The sequence below is a fragment of the Pocillopora damicornis genome, chromosome 14 (assembly GCF_964200805.1).
Source record: "Pocillopora damicornis chromosome 14, jaPocDami1.2, whole genome shotgun sequence".
NCBI lineage: Eukaryota > Metazoa > Cnidaria > Anthozoa > Scleractinia > Pocilloporidae > Pocillopora > Pocillopora damicornis.
In genome coordinates, this window is record NC_142683.1 from 4,000,442 (window position 1) to 4,013,709 (window position 13,268).

At 37.2% G+C, this 13,268-nt stretch overlaps 2 protein-coding genes across 4 annotated transcripts; one reads left to right on the forward strand and one right to left on the reverse strand.

The window, feature by feature from the left end:
• Window positions 1-950: 950 nt before the first annotated feature.
• Window positions 951-5,473, forward strand: LOC113683512 (uncharacterized). 3 transcript variants are annotated; one of them, XM_089193411.1, is made up of 5 exons: window positions 1,401-1,544; window positions 2,617-2,693; window positions 2,803-2,993; window positions 3,918-4,240; window positions 5,056-5,473. In XM_089193411.1, exons 3-5 carry the CDS (start codon window positions 2,807-2,809, stop codon window positions 5,263-5,265), a joined length of 720 nt encoding a protein of 239 aa, XP_089049537.1. In that variant the 5' UTR covers window positions 1,401-1,544; window positions 2,617-2,693; window positions 2,803-2,806; the 3' UTR covers window positions 5,266-5,473. The 3 variants fall into 3 exon arrangements, with proteins under 3 accessions (XP_089049536.1, XP_027056574.2, XP_089049537.1); XM_089193410.1 differs by lacking the exons at window positions 1,401-1,544; window positions 2,617-2,693 and adding an exon at window positions 951-1,032; XM_027200773.2 differs by lacking the exon at window positions 2,617-2,693 and having other exon boundaries at window positions 1,392-1,544.
• Window positions 5,326-13,266, reverse strand: LOC113683503 (mirror-image polydactyly gene 1 protein). The gene is made up of 10 exons (XM_027200757.2): window positions 12,989-13,266; window positions 11,465-11,672; window positions 10,810-10,915; window positions 9,883-10,012; window positions 9,055-9,103; window positions 8,243-8,413; window positions 7,547-7,648; window positions 7,066-7,160; window positions 6,304-6,534; window positions 5,326-5,740 (listed from the first exon to the last, which is right to left on the reverse strand). Exons 1-10 carry the CDS (start codon window positions 13,189-13,191, stop codon window positions 5,665-5,667), a joined length of 1,371 nt encoding a protein of 456 aa, XP_027056558.2. The 5' UTR covers window positions 13,192-13,266; the 3' UTR covers window positions 5,326-5,664.
• Between the last annotated feature and the right edge of the window lie 2 nt (window positions 13,267-13,268).

Sequence of the window (13,268 nt, forward strand, 5' to 3'; positions counted from 1 at the left end):
AGATTGCAGATAAATATACATGTTTTCCCATTTTTATTATCTTATGTTGTATATATATATCTACTCTACACCGCCTAGATTAGCTATGCTATTTTCGGTGCACAGTTACCTCTCTCTTTTATTAGTTTACTAATAAACTGATATTGACTGAAAGTGACTCACAAAAGTGTGTTTTAAGTCAAACACCATTTCCAGGCTTTTCTCGACACTTCCCGTGCGCCTTTCACATGATAATTGGCACTTTTCACAATAATTTCGAAAAGCTACCTTTTCAGAGGAGTCTCTCAGGAGATCAAACATGACAGTTGACTGACGTTCAAGAGTTCTCTGTCAATTAATAATGCTTAACTCTTTAACTCCTAAGAGTGACCAGCATCTAATTTCTCCTTACAATATCACCCCTGAATCAAACATTAAAGGTCATGAGAATAAAGGAAATGATCACGAACTAAAGAAGTTCTACATTGCTAACCAAATTCTCCTTGTCAGCACCTTAGGAAACGTATAGATGACAGCAAGGAGAAAATGCATACTGATGTTGGGGTGTAAAGGGTTTAAGAACCAAATGGAGTCCAATTTGGTCTTGATTCATGCGGGTGATTTCAAAACAAAATCAGACGACTGCAAGCGCATTGAGTAGTCTTTCCTTTTCGGCGAAGTCGAACTCCCTTTTGGCGTGGAACTCTGGGAGTGAAGCGCGCCCCACTCCCAGAGTTCCACACAGCGCGCTAACAACGTTTTTTTCACTGATTTTTTTTTTACTAGCGCAACTAATTTCTCCGAAAAGGAAGGATTTCTCGTAGTCTATTACAGGCAGTTATGAATGAAAAAAACTCCAGTCATCAATTAATCAAACTGGAACAAATTTTTAGAGATGAAACATACCCATAAGTTACAAGTATACATTAGTTAAAACGTGACAGTTGACTTATCCAATAATAAAATAGGCCCAACAATCTGTAAAAACAGTGAAGCATTCTGTACAATTTCACAGCCTGGCATGAAGGGTAAACTATGCCATATATTACGGGGGTAAGTTTCCAAAGAAGCTATGGTAGTGCGTTGGTGGAAGAGTATAACAGGGTAACTAAGTATTATCAACTAAGTTGATAACGTAAATTGGCCAAGAAGCTGACGTTTCGATTGTTAGCCCTTTGTCAGAGCGTTAGCCCTTTGTCAGAGCGTTAGCCCTTTGTTAGAGCGTTAGCCCTTGGTCATTCACTCTGACAAAAGGCTAACACTCGAAACGTCAGCTTTGAAACTGTTAAGGACACTAGCCAGAAGGCTCACTTTCATTTAACTGAGTGTTGATTAGTTTAATCAGGAGCCCAATTTCAGAATGATCCTAGATACGAACATACTTACAATGTCATCTGTTTGTTTATATTTCTATTGGTTTTGTAATCGGACATTTCAGCGTCACCACGCGCATATAGAAGCGAGTTTAGCGTCCCTGTAATCAGTTCTTCGCAAGTTTTTTGAGTACTCTTGGTGAACTTTCGTCTTTTCGTTTCTTAAACCTTTGGCACAAGCGGGATCGATATGTGAGTAATTTTGTAACTTTGTTTTCTAATTTAGTTTTCCAGCATTAGGCGAAAGTATACAAACAGATGCTTCGTTGTATTGCCGTGTTTTCCAATTGATTCGAGATTTAAAGGCCAAAATTGTATCAGATGCAAATGAACGCCCACCATTTAGAAAAGGACGATGGGCTGTTAACCAGCCACAAAATTTCTTGTAATTTTTGTACCTAAACTTTTGTACTTTAACGTAGTTTTTATTGGTTTATTTGTAATGTTCATTGTCATTTTAATCTCGTTGTCGGCGTTAAGGCCCAGCTTTTTACACGCGATTTTTTATTATGTATTTCGCAACATTTCCTCAGATTGATAGAACTTCGTTGTGTTATTGTTTCAGTTTTCGATCAGTCGATTGATTGATTGATTGTGAGATTAATCGCTGATTGTGATTCGTGGTCGACTACTTGCAAGATTAAACATTCGTGTTAATGGTCAACCTTGGTCTGTTATTCTTCAATCTCGATCTGTAAAATAACCCCCTAACACCTCGGTAATCACGTCTTGGAGCGACACTGCTTGGAATCTTAAGAATTAGAATTTTGGTCGCCGCAAGCGCTGGAGAAACTCTTTACGGTGGCCAATTTACGTTATCAATTTAATTGACTGTACTATATTACCCTGTGCTACATTGCACTAAGATTGTCCCATCACCCTGGAGACTACTTCCCAGTTAAAGCTAATGGAGGTAATTTAATGTTAACAATGGAGTTGAAAACATAAATTGGCCGCCGTAAAGAGTGTAAAGACTGACGTTTCGAGGGTTAATGCAAAGTTCGTCTGTGTCCCTAAAGAAGGGAAAGATTTCCGTCAGCCCCATACACATTATGCACACTGCTCTTGGATAAACTAAACAATTGTGAAAAGAAAAGATTAACTTTGTGACTACAGCTTTGCCTAAGAATAGCACATGTTATATGTAAATCTTTCCAAAAATGGAAATAAAATAAAACAGAGAGCCAAGAACTGCAAGCTCAAATCCTAACCAGCATGACCGAACACTTGGTGACCTATACATATTGTATGTATTGCGTGACAGAATCTCACAATGGGACCGGATGTCGATTAATAAGCTCACCTAAGCACGCGATTGAGCTGAACACGGAAGAATGCAGGGTAACTTGTTTATATCTAATTTGAATGACAATATTGCTGGTTCTCTTTATGGCCACCTCTTTCTAGACTGACCATAAGGTGTCCTTACACTCTTTCGTTACCCTCTCAGAAATATGGTGTTTAAGACGAAAAAACGTTTGAATTTTACGAAGTGTTTGAAGTCCAAGTGGCTGACTGATGTGAAAGATTATGAATTAAGGAAAAGAACAATTGTGGTCAACATTTCCAACAAGGATGCTGTCATCTCGGGGCCGGAACCTCGCAAAGTTTTGCAGCCGAGAAAGTCCACGATTTTAGCAGGTAACGTTTCAGTTGTTTCAGACTTTGAGGATTTAATTTGAAAGGTCATGCGCAAATATCTTGTGCACCTTCAATAATTTTCCAATGTGAATTTAAATTCTTCCCTAGAAATAGACTGATCTTCAGCTTCTACGTTTTGTTTTCCACCGAAGGAATCCCCTTTTGTCTTTTTCGTTTTATACGTAAAATCCGCGCATACGTAAGTGAATAAGACCAGAAAGAATCAGTTCTCAAGAGTGTGAGCACTTGATCTACATTGAGACATGAAAATCGACAAGATTGAACGATATATGGAGAAAGTTGGCTTAATACAACCTATGGTTGATTCAAATGGGCTCTGTAACATAATTAAGCATATGGAAATCTTGCCTTCGATTAAATTGGGCTCTGTTACAAAATAGCAGGTAATTTGGTGTCAACAACTGAGTTGAAAACGTAAATTGGCCACCGTAAAAGAGTTAAAAGGCTAAGTTGCGCCAGGTAACCTAACTACTGCGAGCGAAGAATCGTTAGCATGTTAGATCACATGTTCGAATTGCGTTTGAGAATCAAGTATGCTAGATTCAGAGCTGGTAATCGCGTTCGGTAAGATTTCCGTATAACTCCATTCTTAATTATGCATGCCGTTGTTGGATAGCAGAAAACAATGTCGAATACAGTATGATGCTTTTGAGAGTGCGGCTTTGTTTTAAAGCCAGGTTTTAGAGCAGTACGGGGTCGTAAGGAAAACACCATTTTCTTCATCTTCGTGTTTAATTAAATTAATCGATGCTGTGGACTTACTAGGTTCCCGAAAAGGTAAGTTTTAGAACAATTCTAGTGTCGGTAAGAGGAAAATATTGTCCGCAAATTTCATCTATGCGTGACTTTAAAACCACATGGTTACACTTACACCGAGAACTACTCTTTCATTTTCTCATTCAGGTGTAAGTGTTATAAGTGCCGAGTCTCTCGTGCTCATTAAAATCTCGGACGAAATCAACATCGGTGGCTGTGTTCTGGAGGACGGCTGGTGTCAGCTGACAGCACAGGACCCAACTTACCCGTGGGATGTCCCGTTGTACAAGTCCCCACAGTTTGACGTCGGGTGTGTTGAATTTGACCCTTGCACAGTAACGGGAACCGAAAGGCCAAGCTTCTCTGACGGTGGTGTGAAGAAGTTCAACATTAAAGTGAATGTGTGGTTCTGCCCGGCTAAAACCAACTGCGGGATTCATAATGTACACACTAAACCGGAGATGTTAGAGGTAGATTTCTTGCCACAGAACAATGTATACTCCCCCCTCCCCCCTCCCCCCAACCCATCTCCGGTTGATGCGTGTGGCACAGTTTGGGTGGGATGCACGTTGCTCACGCGTAAACACAAATATTCCGATAAACCAGTCTTTGGGTACTTTTGTAAACATCGGCATTACAACGTAAGAGATTGGTCGAGTTAGTCTTAGTTTACACTTAATTTGATGCAGAACTCTTTCACACAAAATTGCTGAAATATAAAATATGTCTAAAAAAGAAGGTAGGGTAGAAGTGTTTGATCAATTTTGTACACGAGTATTTTTCTTCAAGTATTGTGTAAATAACCATCTTCATTATTAATAACTGTATTTATTATATTGCGAGGTAGTCCTGAGGTAAATTTCTGCATCCTAATTGGTTCTTACTTGGTCTGTATTTCCCCAAATGGACCATTTCCACAGGAACAGTCGTGAGCCATGTGCTTTTGTTGTTTAAGCCAGCAAATTACAACTAAACAAGTTAGGTCCAAGAGCCATATTATACGTTACTTACTAACCCTGTTTGCCTGAGCTGTAAGAGGGAATATTGGCCCTCTGTCATATTTGTACAGACCTTGCTGCGCCTGGTCTATTCTGTCACAGCCAGGGGCCAATATACCCCAGAGCAGCCCTAATGCTCGGTTAGTAAGAAATAATTGTTTGAAGTAACTTATTTAATCTTTTATTTTCATTGCTTGACAGTTTTCCTAATTTCATGAATGTTCTGAATGACTTCTTAGCTCAACGACATGCAATGGATTATTAAATGATCTTTTTTGTCATTGTAGGTCCACACCCAGATATATGGCACAGGTAGAATGCAGAAATTCCTTTCCAAAGACTTCAAAAGCATTTATGAAGATGTGCTCATGGCACCTGGATTTACCCATGACCCTTTTGCTGGTGTCAAGGACAACGGTGACATCTTCTATGGTTGGCACCAGTACTACTCTGATACTGATTGTATCTGGATGGCCATCGAATACCATCCGACATGATTCAGTTAAAACTCTGTATTCTTCACCCAAAAGCCAGCAGTCATTATCAAAACACGGCAATAACCTTAGCATAATAGTTTATTTTTTGTTGAGCTATATGAATGTATGAATTGAGTGCTATCTACAAAGCAGAAAAAAGCACTGATATAAAAAGCATGTAGTATCTCTGTGATTGAGTCCACTGCAAATAAATTATTTCATAAGTGAATATTTAGTTTTTTCTTGATCCAAACTATCTCCATCTCTACAAAAGATTGTGTGAAATGTAATCTTTGCAAAGAAACGACATTTCATATATATGATATATACAGTAGGAGGTAAATGTGACAACCCTCCACCCCCTTCAGATTATCTTTGCTAATCTGTGCCCTATAGTTCATTCTGACCCACCCCTCCCCTCTAGTTTATGGTAGCTACACTTGTTCCGCCAGTTTCTGAAATGCGCTTGCGAAGAACTCCAACAAGTCTCTCTAACCTATGGAAATCAAAGAGAGGGCAAATTATGCACCTAGTCCCCATTGTTTAAAAGGTGGATAGGTTGCTATCTGCTAAATAAAATTCCTGTCCAGTGGATAGTGCTACAACTTTTGTTAACAGTTACAAGCTAGATAGCGAGTTATCCATTGGATTTTATTGCCTGCCCTTTTTGCAACTGGGCCCTGATCAAGAAATGCTGCATGTTAGCTAGCTGTAGAAACCTTGTTGACAAACTTAAAAAAAAGTTCTCTGAGGAGGCTTCAGAGACAAAAGGCTTGTCACACTAAAAAGGACTCATTCAACTTGTTGTTATTGCTCTCCATTTCTTCACCTGCAGGAAAATATGAGGTCATGAGCAACAAAGCCAGGGAAAGGTCTTTGAGGGGTTTCGCAGCTCATTTTCAGTGCCAGACCTCCCCCAATCCTCTTCCTGTCTGAGCTCAAATCTTCCAGCAGGCAGTGCCTGTTATGGGAGTTAAATGGGTAGTCTATTGATGATCACACTGCATGATTGACTATTGAACCTGGCCGCAAACCATTTACTGAATACAGGTAACTTACTTATCAGCCCGTTCCTTTTCACGTCGTCTGTTTTTTGAAGCCTCTTCCAGCTGTTTTGCTAGAGTTGTTCTCTCTTGTGAAACAACTTTGAGTTTTTCGACCACTTCATCGTAACTGCGCTGAGCCTGTTGAATATCTGCATCTCTTGCTCTAAGGCGAGTTTCAAAACTATCCATTGTCTGATTAAACTGATCTCGCAGGGATTGTTCTTGAGACAATGAGCGGTGTAAACTGAAAGAGAGGGAAGGAAATAAAAATTTAATGAGCAGTGTAGTCAGTAGAGGGGTTATAAAATAATTTCAACATAAACTGTATCCTCCTGTATCCTCAAAACATGTAACCTGAGTTTGTTTTTATTTAAGAAAGATACACTTTTGAATAGCTAACATAGAACAGCAGGAGGTACTATTATTGTTATTAGAATGTTATCAGAATGTCACAAGCTCCAAATGTCACGACCATGATTTCCTCTCTAAACAACATCAAAACAAAAAATACACTGTTAGTAACACTCTTCACATTTGTGCAACACTTTGCATAATATGTTCACACAATACAATGCACTCAGGTTCCAGTAGTCACTGGGGGATCTTGGAGAGGGGCCCAGGGGGCCTGGGTCCCCTTCTTAGTTCAGTTTAAAAAAAAAAAAAAAAAAAAAAAAAAGAACAGAAGAAGGAAGAAAAGCTGACAGGGCAAGAAAAAAAAACTACCCTCCCCCCCTTAGTTCAAGGTCTGGATCTACCACTGGTAATGTCACTTTACCTGTAATAGACTCTTATTGTTTCCATTTCTTCCTCCAGTCTTTTTGACTTCTTCAAAGCTAGATCTCTTTCCTGTTGAGCTTGAATTGACTGTGACTGTAAAGAAGAAACAGGGTAATAGAGTTTACACCTGATGTTTTGAGTATTAGCCCCTCGTCAGAGCATCAGCCCTTCATCAATCACTCTAACAAATGGCTAACACACAAAATGTCAGCCTTTAAACTCTTTATGGTGGCCAAGTTATGTTATCAACTCAGTTGATAACACTAAATTACCCTTTTATACTCTCCTACCAATGAAGCACCACAGTTTCTTTAGAAACTTACCCCCCTTATTTATTTGTAACAAAGAAAGCAGAGGGATGAAATTCTAGGAGGTACTGAAGGGAAGGGAAGGGGGGGGGGGTCATGAAGAGGAGAAGGGCAAGGAAAGAGGAAAGAGTAGTTAAACTATATCAGCAACACCAACTTTCAACATCATACCTGAATAGCTTTGACCCTTTGTTTGTCCATCAACTTGTGCTGATTTTTCATCAGTTCGATTTCTTTACGTAGGTTGACAACCTCTGCCTCAAGGGCTTTGGCCTAGGTATGGGAGAGAAGCAGAGTGACACTTTGAAAAAGCATGTCAAATTTACTTGCTGACAATCAATGAATCACTGGATTGATGATTACACTGAAGAATTTAAATCACAGTTTGGTAAGATCTAAACCTTAAAGCCTTTGTATCCATGCCAAATGCTTGCATGTAAAATGAATAAGAAAGGAAGTTCAACCCTTTAACTCACAGAAGTGATTAACATGCAACTTCTCCCTATTATATCCATACATTATCTGGCAAATAGGTAATGAGAATACTTAAATTCATCAGATACACAATATTACCTTGATCAAACACCAAACTCTTGTAGCCAATTTATAAGGAGATATGTAGCAGCTAGAGGGGAGAATTAACAATCAGATCTTGGGAGTTAGGGGGTTAAGGCTTTGAGCAAAGGTCCAGGACACCAAAAAATAAGGACTTATGTGGACATTATTGTTTTTCCAAATACAGTGTGTTCACAGAACTTTGCTTGTATCAAACTTTCTTGCGTGTGAAGAAATGCTTGTGCCACTTGGCTATTAACTGTAGCCTGCATGCAGGCTAAGAAAAAAAGCAAGAAGAAAGGCAGTATTCACCTTTTCTACAGCTGTATCTCTTTCAGCTATAACAGCCTTGAGTTCTTCAGTCACCATTTTCTTTCTGTTCTTCTGTACTGTTCTTATCTTGGTTGCCATTAGATGACCATTTTTATCAATTAATTCAGGAGTTTCTGATGCTGTTAATCTGCCAAGTAAGGACCTCATGGTCTGATGGATAAAATAATAGTGATGAGAGCTTAATAAATACAAATACAATCTCCATCAGACAAGAGACAAGAATAAAGAAAATCATCAACTGAGGGATTCTTAGTTGATCCAATACCAAATTCTCCAAACTAACATATAAAAATTGAATGGCATACAGTCAGGAGAATTCCTATCAAAAAGAGCTCTTAAGAGTGAAAGAATTAAGAACTTCACCAAGGTATATTGTTCATAGAATAAACAGAAATGGAACATATTATGTTTTCAAAATTTTTAACCCTTTAACTCCCATAGTGATCAAGACAGAAGTTCTCCATACAATATCAATGCAATATCAACCAGATAAGTGATGAGAACAAAGAAAAATATGAATTTGAGGATAATTAGTTGATCCAACACTAAATTCTCTGAACATTATAAGAATTGTATTAATGGTTTAAAGTATGGAGAACTACAAATTTGATCTAAGAGTTAGAGGATTAAGAGATCCTTTCTTGCAACAAAATATTAGTACAGAGATGAGAGTTTGAGCAGTATTTCTTCAAAGCAGCTTAACTGGTCTGAAATTTATTTTTCAAAAACATAATATTATTGTTAAAAAGTAATATCAATATCTTCTTATGATATCTAATAATTACACATACTGGCTCAGTTTCTTCGTCCTCGTACACACTGTCAACACCTGAGTCAAATCTGTCAATCAAAAAAAACCACAAGAATAATGACTACTAATTATAGTACTTAACTCATTCAAACATCACCTTTTGCTTTATCTGTCATCTAATCATCAAATAAAATCTTTTTTAACCAAAATCTAGCTGATCAGATTTAAAGATAAGGTATCTTTTAAAAAGTAAAAAAGAATTTGATCATGAGCTTTGGGACAGAAGAGGATAAAAAACTGAGATGCCAAAAGAATTCAACCCTTAGCTGGGTGGTAAGCCTGCAGAGGAGACATAATTTTGGTGAGCAAGTACTCAGTAATTTCTTATGAAAATTATGGCTGTCATATTTGATTTCAATAGCAGTGGAAGGCTGGGGAGAGAAAGAAATTTGTATCAAGGGGGCAGTTGATGGTCAAAAATAAGGAGAGGGGTGGGGGTGGGGGAGTCTGAGAGGAATTTTCTGTGGGAACTTCCATTCTATCTTCATCAAAGCCTTATGATAACTGCATAAAAAAAGTTTTCTTGTGATCTGATTTTAATGAAAATTTAACCCTTTCACTCCCATGAGTGACCAAGACAGAATTTCTCCTTGGAATATCAATACAATATCAAGTGAACAAGTGATGAGAATAAAGAAAAATATCAATTAGGGGATAATAAGTTGATCCAATACAACTTCTCCAAACTCAGATTGTAAGAATTGTGGTAGACAGTAAGAAGAATTACTGATGAGATCATGGGGGTGAAAGGTTTTAACAACAACTTAACCAATAGTGTGGTTGGCAGCAATTTTCTTAATAGTATTACCCAGTATGTTCTCTTTCAGCTCTTCTAAGTTTGTCAATTAGCTCCTCTCGTTCAGAGTTTGCCATATGCAGTCTGGCATTCATAGCAGCATCTCGCTCCTTCTGGGCTTGGTAGATTTTTTCCACAAGAGCTGTAATGGTTGAAAAACAACATTTCTATTATATTCAATTTTTTTCCTCATTTTATCCTTCAGTGTAATAAAATTAATTTAGTATTTTTACTTTGCATCTCCAGCTGTTTTTAACACATAGTAACTTCACATTCCAAATATCATTTTACAAGAGGAGATCCTTCATTTTAATTTTCTGGTTCACAAAACATGCCATGTGGTGAGTTTTGCTATAAACAAAATTAAATTTTCAGCCATTTGATAACCTCAAAGAAAATATTTCTGTTCTTAAAAAGTATTTGACAAAAAAGCTGCATGTAGTGCTGTTTGAGAAGTTCCTATTTAGAAGTTATCGCAATTTCCACGATGCTATCAAATCCAGGGAGATCACCATTTCTACTGCTGTCCATAAGAGGAAGAGGAGTATTCATGCAAATTATAATCCATCAATTATTTTTGCTCATGTTTGATTGGCGTAGAGGTATCACATGATCAAAGATGACCCAGCTAAAACTGGGGAACATCTGGTGATGCTCTCTAAAAGATATTCCTCAATTTTTAAACCTTATGTCCCCAAGTCTTCATTTAAGATCTTTATGCTGGTCTATTTGTCCTTCAAAATCAACTGTACCATGCTGCTCACAGTTTTCCAACAGCATAGCTGAAGGAAAATTGTTCAATTCCTGGAACATACATCCAAGCATATTTTCAATTGAAATAGAGACCATGGTTTATTTAAGGACTATAGTATAAGATTGCCAGTCTTGACAGGTCAATCATTTCCTGTTTCACTCTTCAGCTTTGTTTTCCTTCCTTACCTGCCCCACGAGCAGCAATTTTTGACTCAGTTTGAGCCAAGAGTTCACCACGGCTTACTCTGGATGCTTCGATTTCAGCTTCTGCTCTGGATAACTTCTCTGTTAGCTATACAAAACACCGCAGGTAAAACAAAAATGTTAAATTCAGTGGTAGGTCAAGTGAGGATTATTTATGAGGATATAATTTTTCTTTTGTTTTCAGAAAAAGTTTTCACATGTATTTTTTACTCTGTTTTATTTGGACATAAAAACATTACAATGTAATATTCATAAACTTTAGATACAATAAATCACTATAAACCCTTCAACTCCCAGAAGTGATTAACATGCAATTTCTCCCTAGAATATCAATACATTTTCCCACAAACAAGTAATGAGAATACTCCAACTTATCAGGTAGAAGTTGTTATCTTGATCTAACACCAAATTCTCATAACTAATTTACAAGGAAATGTTTAGCAGTTAGAGGGGAGAATTAAACAGTCAGATCTTGGTAATAAAAGGGTTTAAATAAATATATTGTTTTCTGTGTTTGTCAAAATATCTTACATATAGCTGCCAATTATATTGTGCTGTTTACCACTATATTGGTTAAAAAGTTACATGAAAATTACTCATTTTTTAAGCAAACCCTTAAAAATTGCAACTGAATTACCTGTAGATTCAAGCGCTGTGCAAGGGATAATTCTTCCCTAAATGAGGAAGTATCCTCTCCAAAACTGCTTGTCGTATTCATGAGTGAATATCCTTCATTCTCTGCACATAAGCTCATAGTTTTCTCCTTGTATAATTCTTCAGTTTTCTCTGCTAATTCTGCCTCCAAGGTTTTTCTTAATGACTTTTCTGCATCCAGAAGTTTATCCCTAAATTACAATTTACATTGTTTATCAAAAGTACTTAAAATACATTTGTCTAAATTTCTCTTGGTTCCAATATCTGCAATTTTTGCAAGTTGTATTATTCATCAACAGTGATTATTGGTAGTATTATACAAAGGGTATGATGTTGTTGTATTAATAACATGTCTACAGATAACATCAACTATTTTTACCAACAATTGTAAGTGATTCTCATAAATCTTATATGTGCACTATTAAGTTTAATAGGAAGAAGACTACCAAACGTTTTTGTCATATTTCAAGGACTGAGAACGGTTCGTACCTTGTCAAGTGTTTTTTGTCATAAAAATTAAATCTGACGTACTTCAGTGGATAATTTTATTACTAAATTTGCATTTAAGAACACTTTGAAAGATAAAAAAAATTCATATCATTGGTTGTTTTAATCTTTGTCTATTCGTTATTCAGGATCACAGTACTTATTTACAAAGTTGATACTTCGTATATGTATGCAAACTTACCATAAAATCTGTCCAAGGTGTTGAAGCTAAATTGGCCGGTTGCCATAATGTTTTGGAAAAGAAGACTTCACAGCTTTGCAATTACATCGTACATTAATTTTGTTCGACGAATTTTGTATAAAAACTCCGACTTTGAGACCAGCAATTAAAGCAGAAAATGCCACACAATGAAACAGCGGAAATAAGTCATCACAGAGTTTACATCGATCGATAAAAACTTCTAAATCATTTTTTAAAACTCAGCACCAGCAAAGTTGTGGAGAGTCAGACATGTTTGTTTATCGCAAACAGCAGGTTGATGGAAACAAGACACCTCAGGACCACATTTTAAAACGATGAAACGATACAATAGTCAAACAAAAGAAAATTAAATACACACTGCAATTAAAATGTTAAAAATACTTTCAAAAGCCCTCGAGACCCGTACGCGCATTAAGGAATTCTACGAATAATCCATAACCTCATACTGTCATGGTCGTACTGTCGTTCAACTTTGCGGGAGTTTAGCGCTCTAAACTATTCAACCGAGTCATCAAAACTTCCTCTCTTAGTTTCTTGTGCTAGTATTTAATTCTAACAAATAAATAAACACACGATCAAGACTTGTAATCAACGCTCGAAGCTCGATGGCGTCCATGCAAAGTTGCGTTGCTACACAAGTTCAGAAACGAACTGATATCCGTAGACCATCAAAAGAGCCAATATTTTAAGCATATTTTAACTCAATATTTCAAACAAACCATAATCTATTTGGTGATGAATTCAACTGATATGGAGCTGCATGGATATCAAGCTTAATGATAGCTATATTCAACCTACTTTTCCTCCAGGTCCAATCGAAGGTTTGTGATTCGCTGGCGGGCACCTTTCATTGCCGCCCTCAAATTCTGTCGTATTTCACCTGGATTTTCCAGATCGGATTTATGCTCCGAGTAGCCATTTACTAGGCCACTGTGGCCTCTGGTGAAGGAATCATCTGCTGAGTTGTCAAGGTATTCTAGCCCTTCGTGAATTGACTCCATACTGGACGCAAGAATATTCCAGTATATAAATTAGTGTTTAGACATATTCAATGTTGGCTGCGTTCTAACCAATCAGC